This window comes from Psammomys obesus, unplaced genomic scaffold, assembly GCF_907164565.1.
Source record: "Psammomys obesus unplaced genomic scaffold, mPsaObe1.curated_primary_1811, whole genome shotgun sequence".
Lineage (NCBI taxonomy): Eukaryota > Metazoa > Chordata > Mammalia > Rodentia > Muridae > Psammomys > Psammomys obesus.
Genome location: NW_026585644.1, coordinates 33,527,874 through 33,544,830, shown reverse-complemented (window position 1 = coordinate 33,544,830; position 16,957 = coordinate 33,527,874). Strand labels below are relative to the sequence as shown.

The 16,957-nt window shown below is 46.9% G+C and overlaps 1 protein-coding gene across 2 annotated transcripts in view; it reads right to left on the bottom strand.

The window, feature by feature from the left end:
* Drc1 (dynein regulatory complex subunit 1) overlaps positions 1-16,957 on the bottom strand; it is a 34,865-nt gene that overhangs the window by 11,982 nt on the left and 5,926 nt on the right. For both annotated transcript variants that reach the window (XM_055626380.1, XM_055626390.1), the window contains exons 2-7: positions 14,532-14,619; positions 13,237-13,349; positions 10,635-10,818; positions 8,864-9,001; positions 6,159-6,245; positions 4,764-4,886 (exon numbers count right to left, since the gene is read on the bottom strand). In XM_055626380.1, coding sequence (XP_055482355.1) covers positions 4,764-4,886; positions 6,159-6,245; positions 8,864-9,001; positions 10,635-10,818; positions 13,237-13,349; positions 14,532-14,619 — 733 coding nt within the window. The remainder of the gene's footprint in view (positions 1-4,763; positions 4,887-6,158; positions 6,246-8,863; positions 9,002-10,634; positions 10,819-13,236; positions 13,350-14,531; positions 14,620-16,957) is intronic.

Sequence of the window (16,957 nt, the reverse complement as noted above, 5' to 3'; positions counted from 1 at the left end):
CACTTTCTTGGTTGAGCCATCTCCCCGGGGCCGGCTAATTATTTACTTTTTTTTAAAGATTAGAGAGAAAGAGAGGCAGAAGAAATGGCAAATACAGATGCTAGAGTGATCCTCTTCTGAGGAGAAGGGGGCGATTTGACATGCGTCCTCCCCAAAGCCGCCTTCCTGCCTCTCCCCTAGACTGCAGGTTTCTTTCAAGTTATTACAATGCCTCTTGGGTCCCTCCCCAAAGAGAACTAGCTGGCAGGTGACAAAGCCAGGTTGGTGGGGGCGGGGCTGGAGAGAGCAGAGGGCCAGAGTTCAGTTCCCAGCACCCAAGTCAAGTGGCCTACACCTGCCTGTACATCCAGCTCCAGGGCAGTCAGACGCAGCCAGAGACCTCTGGCCTCCACAGGTACCTTCACTCACATGCCCGAACCTAACAGACACACACAGACAGGGACACAAACACAGACACACACACGTAACTTAAAATAATATTTTAAGTAATACGAGGAATATCGGTATTGACAAAAAAAAAAATCTTCTTTCCTCCATAAAATTTTATTAATAACAGTACAAAATAATCTTATACGTTCTTTTATCACATAGTTAATAGCTGTTTGCCGTGACCATACTGCTCACTGTAGGCCTAATGTTATTGTGCACTGTGTAAGGATTCAAATGCTTATTCCTGTGCCCCATATCTGCTGCTGTTGTTTTTCTTCGTTTTTTTCAAGACAGGGTTTCTCTGTGTAGCCTTGGCTGTCCTGGACTCACTTTGTAGACCAGGCTGGTCTCAAAACTCACAGAGAGCCCCCTGCTTCTGCCTCCCAGAGTGTTGGGATTGCAGGCGTGTGCCCATATCTGGTTGTAATTCTTGTTCTGAGAATCTCCTGTCTAAATTTTGCTCTCCAAATGTCCCCTGATATGTCAATAAAGCAGCTTAACAGCCAATCTCTGAGCAGGGGAGAGAATAGGGCTGGATTTCCTGCCTATTTCCTGCCAGGGGAGGAGGAGATAGGGAGAAGAAGTGAGGGATTCAGCTCTGTACAGAGATCTAGGAGACATCATGAGCAAAGAGCAGTTGGAGCAGAAAAGCCATAAAATGCAAGGATCTCAGGAATTTTGGCAAATTAGTTTACATGGTTCAAAATAGACTAGTACTGCTCAATTGTTTACCATAAGTATAAGAAACAAATAGAGTAGTTCAGTCTCAAATGTTTGAGTGCAAGCCCAGCTAAGAGAGAAACTGCAAATTTCACAATTTTAAAAGTAACACTAACAGTTTACCACTCTCTTAGAGATTTAAGTGCTGTTTTGATCATTTTTCACTATTAAAATAACGCTAGGATAAATTGCATATAAAGCATGGAGTCTTTTGTTTTTCAGACAGTGTCTCATTTTTCAGCTCACGCCAACCTAAAATTCACTACATAAGCCAGACTGGCCTCAGACTCACAGGAACCCACTTGCCTCAGCCTCCCAAGTGCTGGGATTATGGGCATGAGCCACCACACCAAACATAATCTCTACAAATACACCATAAGAACTTGGCCATGGGCGTGTCACATGCCAGGCAAGCATCCATGGCCAGACAATGTTCCAACATCCCACCCTGCTTGTTTGCGTCTTTCTTTCCTTTTTTTCCCTTTCTTTCTTTTTTTCTTTCTCAAGACAGGGTTTCTCTGAGTAGGCTTGGCTGTCCTAGTCTTGCTTTGTAGACCACGGTGGCCTCAAACTCACAGAGATCTACCAGCCTCTGCCTCCTAAGTGCTGGGATTAAAGGCATGTGCCACCTCAGCCCAGCTACAAATATCATTCTTAAAGGAAGACTATATCAGAAATGTATTTTTCTATATATATTAAAAAAAATTTTGCCTTCCTTAAAAAAAAAAGAATGGTATTGGCCCGGCACAGAAGCACACACCTGTAACTTCAGCACTCTGAGAGGCAGAGGCAGGTGGATCTCTGTGAGTTTGAGGCCAGCCTGGTCTGCAAAGTGAGCCATAGCTAAGGCTCACAGAGAAACCCTGTCTTGAATAAAAAACAAACAAAAAGATTTTTAAAAAACAGTACTGGAGATCAAATCCAGGGCCTTGTCCATACGAGGTGATCACTGTACCGCTAAGCCATACTCTAAGATATACTTAAGGATAGAGGGGATTGTGGAAAGAGAGAAAGAACTTCTGGAAGTCATTTCTTATCCTACATGCCCTCTGACCTTTATAGCTATATTATGGCACGCGCACACACACACACAGAGGAACATTTCCAGTACCACCTTTTTTATGGGTATGTGAGTGACTGCATGTATGTATGTGTACCATGGGCAGGTGAAGTCCAGAGCATGAGTTCCAGGCAATTGTGAGCCACCACATGGAATGCTGGAAACCAAGGCCAGGTCTTCTGCAAGAGCAGCAAGTGCTCTTAACCCCCGAGCCCTCTCCCAGCCCTGAGTACCACATTGCTAGCTTTGTGAACCACCTCCAGCATCTCACTTCACTGAACACAGTGCAGAAACCTTGGATCTGAAGGACTTGAGCCAGGTTTTTCCTTCGCAATCTGCAAGAATTTAACTATATGCTGATTTATAAGCAAAGTCCCAAGCAACCAGACCCACCCAAGTAAACCACAGCAGCCCGGCATCTGATTGTTTTGATTTTTGATTTGCATCTCTGCACGTACGTATTTGACTATTGGTTAGCCATTTTTGTTTCCTCTGCGGCAAACAAATGCTCCTGGTCTGGCTCGAGAGAAATGCCAGAGACCAGTGCCAGTGTATTGAGTGTGCAGCACCAGCCCCGAGCCCACTGGGCTTCAGCAGATCTCAGAAGCAAGGCAGTGCCCACTGGGGTCCAAGAGGGGTTGCTGGCAGTGTAGCCAAGGATCCCACACAACTCCCAGAAACCCATGTCTCCCGCAGTCCACCTCTGCAGGGCACAAGGATATGGTTTACACAGCTGGTTTTTCTCTCTTTATGCTTAGCATAACTTTAGCACCAGCACCCCACTGTCCATTATCTCAGGTTTTAGTCTCAACGAAACCATCCTTGATTGCTATATATTCAGTATAGATTATGGTTGCTTGTTCGCTTGTTTTATGAGCCTAGGCTGGACTCCAACGCCCTATGTAGACAAAGGTGACCTAGAACTGCAAATCCTTCTGCCTCCACCTCATAAATTCAGGCATGAACCATCACACCTTCGGTTCCTTCCTCAGCCATGCATTAACTGCCACTGTACCCAGCACAGTCAATGTTTTGTGGTTAACATCTTATTAAAGATGCTGTATTAAAGACAGCAGCTCTTTGTGAGAACTGGGCTTATGATTTTAAATGAACATGGACCAGCTGGGCCTGGTGGCACAGGCCTACAACCTCAGCCACTCCGGAGGCTAAGGCAGCCATGTCACAGTTTCAAAGCCAGCCTGGATTACAGGGTGACTTCATGGCTAGCCTGGGCAACCTGAGACTATCTCAAAAAGTTAAAAAAAAATGGGGGGGGGGATGTATCTCAGTGGTAGAGCATTCACTTCATGTGCATGAGGCCCTAAATTCAATCCCCAGGACAGTAGATGAGACTAGATAGATAGATAGATAGATAGATAGATAGATAGATAGATAGATGATAGACTAAATAGACAAATGATAGATAGATGATAAACTAAATAGACAAATGATAGATAGATAGATAGATAGATAATAGACTAAATAGACAAATGATAGATAGATAGATAGATAGATAGATAGATAGATAGATAGATAGATAGATAATAGATAGATAGATATAGAAAGATGGATAGATGGAGAGATGGATGGATGAAGCATGAGCAATCTAAAACAGAAGCACTTGTTTCCTTCATTAAGAGTTAAACTAAGCCAGGCATGGTGGCACACACCTTTGGTCCCATCACTCAGGAGACAGACAGGTGGGTCTCAATGAGTTCAAAGCTAGCCTGGTCTACAAAGTGAGTTACAGGACAGCCATGGCTACACAGAGAAACCCTGCCTCAGAAAAAAAAAAAAAAAAAAAACAACAACCAAACAAAAACTCTGCCCAAGGTTTGCAAATAATTGATTTTTTTTAAAAAAATGCATTAAGCTAATGGGCTGGAGAGAGCTGGCTCAATCGTTGGAGCACTGTCTGCTCTTTCAGAGAACCTGTGTGTGTCCTATTCCCAACACATGGGGGCTCACAACTGCCTGCAACTCCCAGCACTTAAAAGCTAGAAATAAAAAGATCAGCAGTTCAGGGTCATCCTTGGCTACACAGAGAGTTCAAGACCAGTCTGGGCTACATTAGACACTATCCCTGCCAATAATAACAACAACAACAACAACAACAACAACAATAATAATAATAATAATAATAATAATAATAATAATAGACCACCACCCCCGGGGGAGGGGGTGCAGCCTTGCCAGGCCACAGAAGAAGACAATGTAACCAATCCTGATGAGACCTGATAGGCCAGGGTCAGATGGAAGGGGAGGAGGACCTCCCCTATCAGTGGACTGGGGAAGAAACACAGAAGGAGAAAAGTGAGGGAGGGTGGGATTGGGAGGAGATAAGGGAGGGGGCAGGGATACAAATTGAATAAATTATAATAAATAATAAAAAAATTTAAAAATTAAAAAAATAAAGAAAAGTAAAAGAAAGCGGATATATCCTATACAGTGGATGGCTGCCTCTGACACACTGTGGGTTAATAGCTAAGTTAAGACACTCAGAGACATTTGCCACCTACCGGCCACCTGGTCCCAGGGTGGGGAGCGCTCTTACCTGCACGTCCCGCTCCAGCTTGATCTTGATGGTGTTGTACTCCTCGCAGTCCCAGGCCCGCTGTTTGTTGAGCTGCTTCTCGTACTCCTCCACTCTCTTCATGCGGCTGATGAGGTATTCCAACTAAGAGGGGCAGACAGCCGGGTTAGGGGCCTCCCGCCCAACTCCGTCTTCCAGGCCCGGGAGTGCCCGGACAGGCATCCAAAGGCCCACGCGCCAGGGCTTTGAGTCCTGGGAGCCTTAGCTAGGTTCTTAACTGTAGAAGCTACAGGAAGGCCCTCTGTCAAGAAGTTAAACAGGGGCTGGCACGATGGCTCTGCTCTTAAGAGAGAATAGTGCTCCTACTAGGACCAGAGTTCAGTTCCCAGCACCCACATGGCTCTGCATGATTGTAACTCCAGCTCCAGAAGATCTACTGCCCTCTTCTGGCTCTGTGAACTCACACACACATTCACAGACACGCACATACTTACACATTTTTCTTTTTTTTTTTTAAAAAAGATCTTTTTAGCCAAAAAGTAATTTTTCAAAAGAAATTAAACACACTTTATAATCTAGCCTTTATACTGCAAAATGATAATAACAACAATAATAATGTGCCTTACTTGTGTCACTTCTTTGTTCTTTGTACATATGAAATAAAATTGACACAATATTCCCATGCTATCTTTAAATGTGTCTTAAGATTAGACTTTATACGCCTGCAGCCCCAATAATCAACAGGCAGAAGCATGTTCACAAGTTCAAAATCAGCCTGTTCTGTATAGAGAGTTGTAGGAAAGCCAGGACTACATAGTGAGACCGTCTCAAACAAAATAATAATAATAATAATAATAATAATAATAATAATAATAATAGTAATAATAATAACAATAATTAAGTAAAGTGTGTCTTAAAAGTTCCCTGAGCTGGGGAGGTGGCACAGCTGGAAGAGATCTCGCTTAGCACGCACAAGGGAAACCCTTGCTGGACCCATAGTGCTTCATAGACTGGATGAAATGTTGCACAGCTGAGGCACCAGCACTCAACGGAGGCAGGCAGAAGGAGAAAGAAATGATCAAGGTCATCCTTGAATATTTAGAAAGTTTGTGGCCAGCCTGAGCTACATGAGACCCTCTCTCTCTCTCAAAAAAAAAAAAAAAAAAAAAAGTAAAATAAAAACACTGTCTTGGGCCAAAAATACTATGATTGGGGTGGAGTCAGCAAGCTGCAAGGTTGTTATCTATCCATCAGATTTACTCAACCTTCAAAGCCACACTGAGAAATGAAGCACGGGAGGAACACGAGCCACGCAAGTCCTAACTCAAGACACCAAGGTGCTTGGGGCTCAAGGCCCAGCTGTACTGCCCACAGGTCACCCTGGATACCCCTCCCACGACCCAACCACCCCTTTACCTCCTTGGCATTGTGAGCCTGAAGTGCTCGCTCCCATTTCTTCTTATTACTGTTCAGCAGCTCTTGCCGTTCTAACTCAAAGGCTTTCTACAACCAAGACAGAAAAGGTCTCGTGTCTGCCTCCATTGAGGGAGGCCCACCAGTACCAAAGAACTTTTAGGTAACACAAGTGCCTGGTCACACAGACAAAGCCACGCAGATCAATGAAGTCACAAACAAACATAAGCTTGCCAAATCTCATGTGGCCAAACGGCTCTGAAATAGTTGCTTGGGAGTTAGCAAATGTATATGTCTAATAAATTCTGAGAGGAAGCGTGTGCCCAGAGTTCCATAGCTTAGTCCAGTGGTTCTCAACCTTCCAACGCCGCAACCCTTTGATACATAGTCCCTCATGTTGTGGTGAGCAACCATAAAATTAGTTCATTGCTACTTCAGAACTACAATTTTGCTACTGTTGTGAATCATAATGTAAATATCTGATATGCAGGAGATCTGATATGCGACCCCTGTGAAAAGGTCATTTGACCCCACAGGTTGAGAACCACTGGATTAATCTATCAGGGGCCCAGTACTGGAGACAGAAAATCTCCCTAGTTAGTATCCACTGAGCAAACCCAGGCATGTACCTCAACCTTGACTAGCATTGTCATGGCTGGGCCCCATGAAACAAAGACAGCATACAGAAGTGAAGTGAATGACAATCAGGAGAAGGCCCAGCCCTCCTTTCTCTCTTCCATTTTTGGAAGACCTAAAACCCAATATTAATCTTGAAAGAGTCATTCAAACTCAAGGTACTGATCCCTGATTCCTACTTGTCACTTCCCGTCCCCTCACATCACCAGCCATGTACCAGCAAATAAACAGCTCTGTTCAACTATGGTTCTGGAGTACAAACATATTCCCTCACCCACAGCACGGTAACACTGCTTTGGACACACCTCTTGGACAGTCTGAGACTAAGGAAAAAAAAGCCATCCTGAGTGTGGGTGGCACATAAGATTAGGACCCTGAATAGAAGATGATGAGCATCAAAGGATCTTCTTAGGAGATGGTTTCTAATGTGGCCAAAGAAATGCCCTATTTCCCCTGCAGACAAGATGACTTCAAAATGGGCAAAGTTGGAGGCAGGGAAGCCGATTGCCAAGCTCTGACAAGACAGGGTAAGCAAGTCCTTCTTCACAAATAGTTCCTGTTTCACAAATAAGCCTGACAGATATACTGGGCCAGAAGGCTGAAGACGATGCTCTAACATTATAGAGAGATTTTTGGGTAGCCCTCTAGGCAGCTAGCTGACTCTGTCATTTCTATAGTTTTAGAAGCTGCTCTCCTGTACTTCCTGATAATTCAATATTATTTCCTTCTCAGGTCTCTGATGGGGTTAAGGACTAAATAGCTTAGTCTCAAAATTAGGCTTAATTTGATAGAATTTAGAAAAGGTTTTAGGTCTAAATAAAAATTTTATATTGTTAAATACAAGCTATGATAGAAAATAATTTGGGTGCAAAACTATAAACTCAGCAAGACAGGATAAATAGTACTTTCTCCTAAGTTTCCAAATACAAGTGGACTAGACATTGTGAGTGTAATTACTACATGATAGTTTTCATAATTGTTTCATATTTGTTCTTACTGTATGTAGTTTTTTATTGTAAGAAAAAGAGCCTTTTTGTTAGACAAAAAGGGAGGGATTGTTGGGAGTTGGTCTGGTGCTGCTAGGATATTTGTTAATTACTGATCCCCAAGATCTGGTTACAGCCCAGACAAGCACATTCTTATGTATACCAAGTTATGCTGTGTTACTTTGCTCCCCAATTATCCCTGATTGGTTAATAAAGTTGCTGGCAGCCTGAGCTGGGCAGAAGAGAGCTAGGTGGGATTCTCAAGCTAGGGGTCTGGGAGAGACCATGAAGTGAAAGAGAGGAGACAGGAAGCTGGAGAGAAAGAAGTTGCCATGGGGCAGAATGGACCATGAGGACAGAGTGATGGAGCAGATCCAGCCCAGACAGGATGACAACTGGCAAATAACTTCGGGTGTGTAGCTGGGAGATGGGAAAACAGCCTAGAGGGTTGATATCTTCCCAGTTTTAGTGCTTTATGCTTATAACATAAATTATGGTCTCTCTGTGTCAATTATTTGGGAACTAGCCCTGGTAGAGAAGCTATCCAGAGTCTAATATCCCCCTTCAACAACAGATCTGGGTAGAATAAAGTGGGAGAAGGACACCCTTTAGCATAGGCATAATCCTCTCTGCTTCCTGCCTTACAGCATGTACTGCTCCTGCCCTGTGCCCTCCCTATCATGACACATTCTAAACCCACCAGCCAAAGCGAGGCTTTTCCCTTTAAGCTTTTGTTCAGGGATTTGTCACAGTGACGGAAAACTGACTGCACGCCCTCCACCCTGTCTGCTCTTTCACAATACTTATTAGCACCAGCCACATTCTACACCTAGGAATTGACATGTTTAGTTCTAGCTGTCTCCGTGAGAACGCAGGCTCCAGTGGGGGCTCTGTTTTGTTCATGGCCATCTCTCCTCTTCCTGGAATAGTACCCAGCATACATTAACACTTGACTATTGTTGAATAAATGAATGAATGGGCAAATAAACGCTAAAATCAGAGACAGAGATCAAAGGATGGAGCGGGGTGGGGGGAGGGGCACCTCAGACTGTCAGGACAGGAGCCATTATCACCATGAGCCCTCACCTCAATGAGAAAGAGCTCCTGGCGGAAGTTCTTTGTCACGTTTTTCACTTGCTCCTCCATCCTCTCCAGAAGCAGGCTGATATCATCTGACTGTTTCTTCAGGTCCTTTACGTACTGGTCATCTTTTATTTTTAGCTCCTTGAGAAGAGAACAGAATCAGTCAGAAACAGAGACAGAAGCAACAAGTCTCAAGCACACCCAACAGACCACCTCGCACCCAAATCTGTAAACACTAGAAATCGAGCCAGGCATAAGGGCAAGGGCCTCAAGACAGGAGGACTGTGAATCTGAGTCAGGCTTGGTTACTAAGGGAGTCTGAGGCCACCTTAGGTTTCATGGTGAGCTCAAGGCCAGCTTGACCCATAGAGCAAGACTTGGTTTGAAAAAAAGAGATCAGATGTGGTGGCATCTACCTCTAAACCCCAGCACTAGGCAGGCAAAGGCAGGCAGTGCATGGCAGGGCTTGGTGCATGCTAGGCAAGCACTCTACCACTGAGCTACTTCCCTCACACAGACCCAATATAGTCTTCACAGCTCCGAAGTATATATGGTGAGAGTCCTTCCAATGCTATTGGAGCCAGAGACGCAGCTCAGTTGGTAAGGCGCTCACTTAGCGTGCAGTTGGTCCTAGCTTTGGTCCACAGCACTGCAGAAACCCAATGCAATGATACATGCCTGCAACCTCAGTTCTTAGGAGGCAGAGGCCAGAGGGTTAGAGTCCAAGGTCATTCTAAATTACAGACTGAGTTCAAGGCCAACCTGGACTGCATAAGACTGTCTCCAGAAACTGAAAATAAAAGAAAGGAAGGAAGGAAGGAAAGAAGGAAGGAAGGAAGGAAGGAAGGAAGGAAGGAAGGAAGGAAGGAGGGAAGGAAGGAAGGAGGGAAGGAAGGAAGGAAGGAAGGAAGGGAGGAAGGAAAAAAGGAAAAAAGAAAAGAAAAAAGGGGGCTGGAGAGGTGGCTCAGTGGTTAAGAGCACTGACTGCTCTTCCAGAGGACCCAGGTTCAATTCCCAGCACCCATATGGCAGCTCACAACTGTCTGTAACTCCAAGATCTGACACCCTCACACAGAATTTCATGCAGGCAAAACACCAATACACATAAAATAAACAAAGAAAAAGAGAAGCATTGTTGAAATAGCAGGGGATTTCCCATATAAAATATAAAACAGTGCTCTCCCCTTATGTCATAAAAAATTAACTCAAACGAAATAAAAACTTAAAAAGGCAGAGCCTAGAACAGCAAGTGCCTGGAAGCAAACAGGAAAAGCCTTGGGATACTAGATTTGCAGTAGGAACAAAACCAAAAATAGACAAATGGGACTCAAAACCTTGAGTTTAAAGAAGCAGTCAACAGAATAAAGGGGCACGCACAGGATCAGTCAGCAGAGTAAAAAGGCACACACAGGATAAGTCAACAAAGAGGAGCACACAGGAAAAGTCAACAGAACTGGGAACTATCTACCTGAGAGAGCTGGCATGCATGATAGGTTAGGAGTTCAGCTCAGCATGAAAATCGATCAGGTGGATTTTTTTTTCAATATCATTTCATTGCTGTAACCCATCTGGCCTTGAACGTCCTCTCCTCCTGCATCAGCCTCCCAAGTGCCAGGACTGAAGGTGCATAGCACCACTCCTGGCTTGAATTCTCTCACATGCTGGGTGATAAAGTAAGGCAGGAACCGCCAAGGACCGCCAGGCCACACCCCCCTCAGCCAGGATGGAGGCTGGCCTCCGTGCGGGGGGTGGGGGGGTGGGGGTGGGGGCTTACCTGCAACAGGTCGCTGATCAGCTTGTTCTTGTCTTCTATGAGCCCAGCACAGTGCAGCTGCTGGGACGTGAGCAACTCCCACAGCTGCTGGGGAATCCGCTTCTGTTTGCTATCATCCCACTTCGCCGAGATCTCCTCGTATTTGTCCTGGCTGGTCTTGACTTCATTCTCCAACTTCTCCAGTCTGCAAAGAGAAAACATGCTGGGTGCCCCAGGTCCTGCCTTCCAGAGATGGCTTCTCCTAAGCGCGTGACATAGGCTCCGTGGTCCAGACTCTCACCCAGGGGAAGAGTACTCTAAGCTTAACTTGGTACTACATGCTGCTTATTTAGTGTGTCTGTGTATGTGTGTGCACAAGCCACAGCCTGTGTGTAGAGAACAGAGGGCAGCTTGAAGAAGTCAGTTCTTTGCCTCCACCGTGTGGGTCTCGGGGCGGAACCCAGTTTGTCAGCCTTTCGGCGAGCACCTTTACCCACAGCCTTTCTCTTGGTTTAATGCTTCACCCCAAGTAACTTACACCAAGCACCTGCCAAGAAAGACCAGCAGCAAACCCATACACTAAAGCACAGAGACCCTCTTTCCACCTCTCCCACTCTCTTAACGCCCATACTCAGATCTACATTGAAATTTAGTTTAGGATCCCCAGGGAAACAAACCTTTAGGCATGGCTGCAAGGGCGTGTCTCAAGATTAGGTCAGCTGAGGTGGGAAAACCAGCTCTAAATACACCAACGCAGAGGCTGAAGGCCGAGGCTGAGGACAGCAGCGGAGCGGAGCGCCAGCATGCATCTCTCTACCTTTTGGCCTCAGATGCAGTGTGGCCGGTGGCCTCGAGCTCCTGCTGGCACGGCTTCCATGTGCCACGACGGACTGTGACCCCAAACTGTGAGCCAAAATAAACCCTCCCTTCTCTAAGCTGATCTTGTCGGGTGTTTTGCCAAAGCATCCAGACAAGAGACTCACACAAAACCTCTCCCTCATAAACTACAACCCCGATGTGGACAGAAAAGTGCGTCCATGCACACGCATGGAGCCGGCCCCGATGGTGGGTGGTGACACGCTGCGGTTGTTACCAAGAGCGTAGACCCACATCCTGACCTCACCGTGAGTGGCCTCAAGACAAGCCACCCAACTTCTGCAAGCTTCGCTTTTCTCCCCTGGGCACTGGAGAGGACGAAGCACTTGCCCCGGTGACCTTTGCACACCTGTTGCTAGGATTCATAAAATGACACACTGTTTGGGGGCGCTCAGGACCGGGCAGCCCCATCCCAAGTGCTACCGTTCAGAGTCTCCGATGTCTGGTTCTCCCTCCCTAGCTAGACTAATGGGATGGACAAGACAGGAAGGAAGTTCCGGTCATCGGTAACAGAAAAGCAGCCCCGGGGAGGGGGTACACTGAGGACGTGGCCGAGAGGAAGGCGTAAGAGCTGAGGCAGGAGCTCCTCTGAAAGATGGCGGCCGGGACCACACCAGTGAAGGCCTGCAGCTCCATGTGATTGTCACCAAACAAGAGCACACAAGCCTCTTCGTTTTGTTTTTCGAGGCAGGGTTTCTCTGTGTAGCCCCGGCTGTCCTGGAACTCACTCTGTAGACCAGGCTGGCCTCGAACTCACGGAGATCCGCCTGCCTCTGCCTCCTGAGATCACAGGCGTGCGACCAGCCACAAACTCCTTTAGTGACAGGAGCCACAATATAAACGCCCTCTAATCCCAGCCCATCCCCCCCACTGTACCTATTGCACACAGTACCTGTTACAATTTTTCTTTTCTATGCTATACATATGTGAGTCTCTGTATCACTGATTGAGATATGGAGCTTCTCAGTTGTTTAGTTTTGTTTTGGGCCTTTCCAAATCTTCACTATCATGTTTCCTGGTGTGCCAGACTGCAGAAGACAAGCCACACTGTTCCCCAGCGTGTTTGCCGAGACCGGAGAAGGCCAGATAAGAAGAGGAAGAAAGCCCGGTGTTTTCTTCACAGAGGGTCACTAAATTCGGTTTTTATCTTTGCCTCATCTAAGAGTCGCCTCTGCGGATGAAACACTAGGGGGCGCTCCAAGGCCAGGTCTCCATCAATCCTGCCGCAGCTTCAGAGCCATCGAGGAGTTTGTGTGGCAAAGGAGGGTATTGACTTCAGGGACGTGTAGCCCCTCCCCCGTCCCCACCTTCCCTACCGTAGTCATCCTATGCTTTGTCAGCAACTCCTACCCGACAAGCCTGCAGGAGTCATCCTTGGGGCTGTCGGCACCCTGGGAGCCACACCCGCCGCTCCCAAGCACGTTCCGAGACGGCGCACCTCTGCCTAATGCGCCTCCTCCGAACTCCGCAGAGAAACCCAAAAGCCCCCTCGTGTGGCCTCCTGCGGTCCTTTACCCGCTCAGTTTTAGGACGAACCAAGTTTGAGAGTCCCGTGCTGCTCTGAGGCAGGGGGCTGGCTGTACTCCTTTTACACCCACGCCGGCTTGGGACTCAGGCTGGAGGCAGGAGGGTGGGGAACTCGTAAGGAGCAGGAAGGGGATTCCACGAGACTAAGTTGAACAAAGTTTCATCCTGAGGACTGACGGACAGGCACGTCGGCAGTGCGCAAGCGCAGCTCACGGCTCACCTCTGGCGCTTTATCTCTTCTTCTTCAACCCTCCTACGGATCTCTCTGATGTCTGTGGCCACCTGGATATTTGTCACCAACTCGGTACCACAAAGCAACAATTTAGTCAGTTTCTGGAAAACAAAGAAATGAGAATCTGTGAAGCTAGAACAATGTGGGAAGAATTTAGAGGGCTGGTGAGTTGGCTCCCTGGGAAAGGGTCCTTGCTGCCAAACCTAAAGACCCCCAGGAACTACACTGTGGGAATCAACCCCCACAGATTGTCCTCTGACTGCCACATGCACCATGCACGCACATCTGGGTCACATAAGATAAAGAAATGAAATGTAATTATAAAAAAAAATTAAGGCTGGGCAGGTTGGTTTATGCCTTTAATCCCAGAACTAAGAGCATCTCTGATTTCAAGGCCAGCCGGGTCAACACAGTGTGTTGTTTTTCGAGACAGGGTTTCTCTGTGTAGCCTTGGCTATTCTGGACTTGCTTTGTAGACCAGGCTGGCCTCGAACTCACAGAGATCCACCTGCCTCTGCCCCCTGAGTGCTGGGATTAAAGGCGTGGGCCTTACATGGCGAGCTCTAAGCCGGCTGGCTTTGGGATCCCTGTCTCGGGCCCCCTGCCCACTCAGCACTTACATGGGTTTGGGGGATCTGAAACCCAGGTACTTGTGCTTTTGACTCAAGCACTTTAATCACTGAGCCACCCCCACCCACCCATTCAGGCCCAGTTTCTCATGTTTGTTTTTGGGACAGGCTCCTACTGTATCCTAGGCCAGTCTTTTTTTTTTTTTTTTTTACATTTGCATTCAGGTTTTCTTTTCTTTTTTTTTTTAATTTTTTATTTACTTTGTATCCCAGCCCTAGCCCCCTCTCTCATTCCCTCTCAATCCCACCCTCCCTCCCTCCCTCATCTCCTCCTTGCCCCTTTCCAAGTCCACTGATAGGGGAGGTCCTCCTCCCCTTCCAACTGACGCTAGCCAGTCTCTTCATGACTGGCTGCCATGTCCTCCTCTGTGGCCTAGCAAGGCTGCTCCTTCCGGTGGGGGGGTGGGGGGGTTGAAGAGCTCACCTAGGCCAGTCTTAAAGCCACAGCAATTCTCCTGCCCCAGTCTCCAGGGGATGCTGGTACTTACGTACCACCTTTCCTGACAGGAACCTACAGTCTGCGAACTCATTCCTAGGGAACCCCCAAATGGGACAGACTCCAGCTCAGCCCCAGCTAGAGACACAGAAGGTGCAGCTCCTTCCTGCCTGGCTGTGAAGACCAGACTAAGAGACTCGGCTGCCACCAGCTCGTACCAATCTGCTCTCTTCTTTCTGTTTGTAGCTCCTGCTTTGCTCTTCCTCACTCTCCTTCTTTCCATCTAAATACTCTCCCAGGGCTTCTCTGTGGGAGAGAGAAATCAAAGGAGAACAATGTGGCTGTGAGTATTCAGGCTCTGCACTTAAGCACACACCTTTAATCCCAGCGCTCAGGAGGCAGAGGCAGGCAGATCTCTGTGAGTTTGAGGCCAGCCTGATCTACAGAGCTAGTTCCAGGAAAGTGCTGGCTACACAGAGAAACCCTGTCTTGAAATATATTTATTTGTTTATTCCCTGACTTTACAATCAGTCTTCCACCAGCTGACCGTTCCAATAGGTGGCTGGGCCAGGACCTTTGGGACCCTTCAGCATAGAACCCTAGGGATCCAGTTGAATCATATTTTAGGGCTTCTATTGCTGTGATGAAACACTACGACCAAAAATCAAACTGGGGGAGAAAAGAGTTTATTTGGTTTAAACTCTGTGTCACTGTCCTTCATTAAAGGACATCAGGACAGGAACTCAAGCAGGGCAGGAACCTGGAGGCGGCCTCTGATGCAGAGGCCATGGAGGGGAGCTGCTTACTGGCTTGCTCGTGGCTTGTTAACACAGCCTGCTTTTGTATAGCGCCCAGGACCACCAGCCCAGGACAGCCCCACCCACAACTGGCTGGGCCCTCTCCCCCATCAACCACTAGTTAAGAAAATGCCTTACAGGCTTACCTGCAGCCCAGTCTTAAAGAAGCACTTTCTTAATGGAGGTTCCCGCCTCTAAGACGACTCCAGCTTGTGTCAAGTTGACATGACACTAGCCAGCACACACCACTATTCTCCCATCAGATTAGAAACTATTTTAAACGTAGACATAATGGGGCACTATTTACACTGTGTGTAACAATCTGAATAAACGACAGTTTGGTAAAACGGACCAAACCTTGAAGCATGTCTACTCCCCTGTCAGTCCTCGCCTGTATGAATTTTCTAAAGTTTCCACAAGCACACAAACACAGAAGCACAAAATGACTGCCGTTCTTACACCAATGCAAACATTCTCAAGCATATTAGTGGCTGGATTTTTTTTTTTTTTAAGATTTATTTTTATTTTAAAATTGTGTGTGTGTGTGTCGGGAAGGTGCAGGAAGGGGTGTTAGTTTGGACTCCGTGACTCCACGGAGTCCAGAAGAGGTCGTGGACCCCCTGGAGCTGGAGTTACAGGCACTCAGTAGACAGTGACGTCCACTGTGGATGCTGGGACCAAACTCTGGTGCTCCGCGTGAGCAGTGTGTATGCATTCCTAGCCACTGAGCTATCTCTCCGGCCCCAGCAGCTGACTTCAGTTATTTACACAACGACAATGCAATGAGCTACCTAGCAGCCCAGAAAAGAGGGGATGTAATCTCAAGCAACTCGGGCCTCTGATTCCAGCAACTCCACAGATAAAGGCAGGAGGATCCCGACTTAACAGCCAGCCTGAGCTACACAGTGAGGTCCTGTCTCAAAAAGGAAGAAACACTTCAAAAAGCTAGTTGAGGTTGGCACTGCGACCCACACCTATAATCTCTGCTTCCTGGGAAGAAACAGAAGGGACAGAGGGAACAAAGGAAGAGGGAAATGAAGGGCTTTTCATAGGTTGTCAGCAGAGGCAGGTTGTAGTCTAGAGAAAAAAAAAAAATGTCCTGGAAAGCTGGATGTAGGTTAGGGCACACCTGTAATCCCAGTATTTGGAAGGTGGAGGCAGAAGGATTAGGAGTTTAAGGCTGACCTATGCTACAGAGTGAGCTTGAGGCCAGCCTGGGCTCTTGATGCCATATCTCAAAACAAAACATCTGAAAGGATGCATTGAGACAGGCTAGAAAGATAAGAATTTATGGACTAGAGAGGGAAAAGGAGCCTCACACAGGATTCTAGTTGAAGCCTCTCACCTGCTCAGAACAGAGAAAAGCCCCAACAACAAACAGCATTTGCTTAAGACCTTTCTCCTTTACCAGACACAAAACTAGTTTCCCGAGAACCAAACCTGAAACCCCACCTACAGTAAAAAGACCCCTCCTAAAGCTTTTGGGCAACCCTAGTGGCTCCTGGTTTTACTTCCGGTTACCTACCCAAGGAATCTCACAAGCTACTTGATAGCCTCCCTTGTCAAAGAGAGGAGGGGCAGTCTTAGCAACCTTAGGTTTAACTCCCAAGCCACCAAAACGTCTTGCAAATTAACGGTAACTCCCCTTTGAGATGCCCACGCTCAGCTCTCAGGTGGCTCTTTCTTTCTTGCCAGGCATCTCTCTCTCTTTTTCCTAACCCCTGCGATCAAAATGTTCACTAAAATCTTTTTAAAGTTCTATTGTTTTAAGTTATGTGTGTGTTCATCTCTGTGTGAGTATATGCATATGAACGCAGGGTGTCCATGGAGGGAAGAGGTGTCTCCTG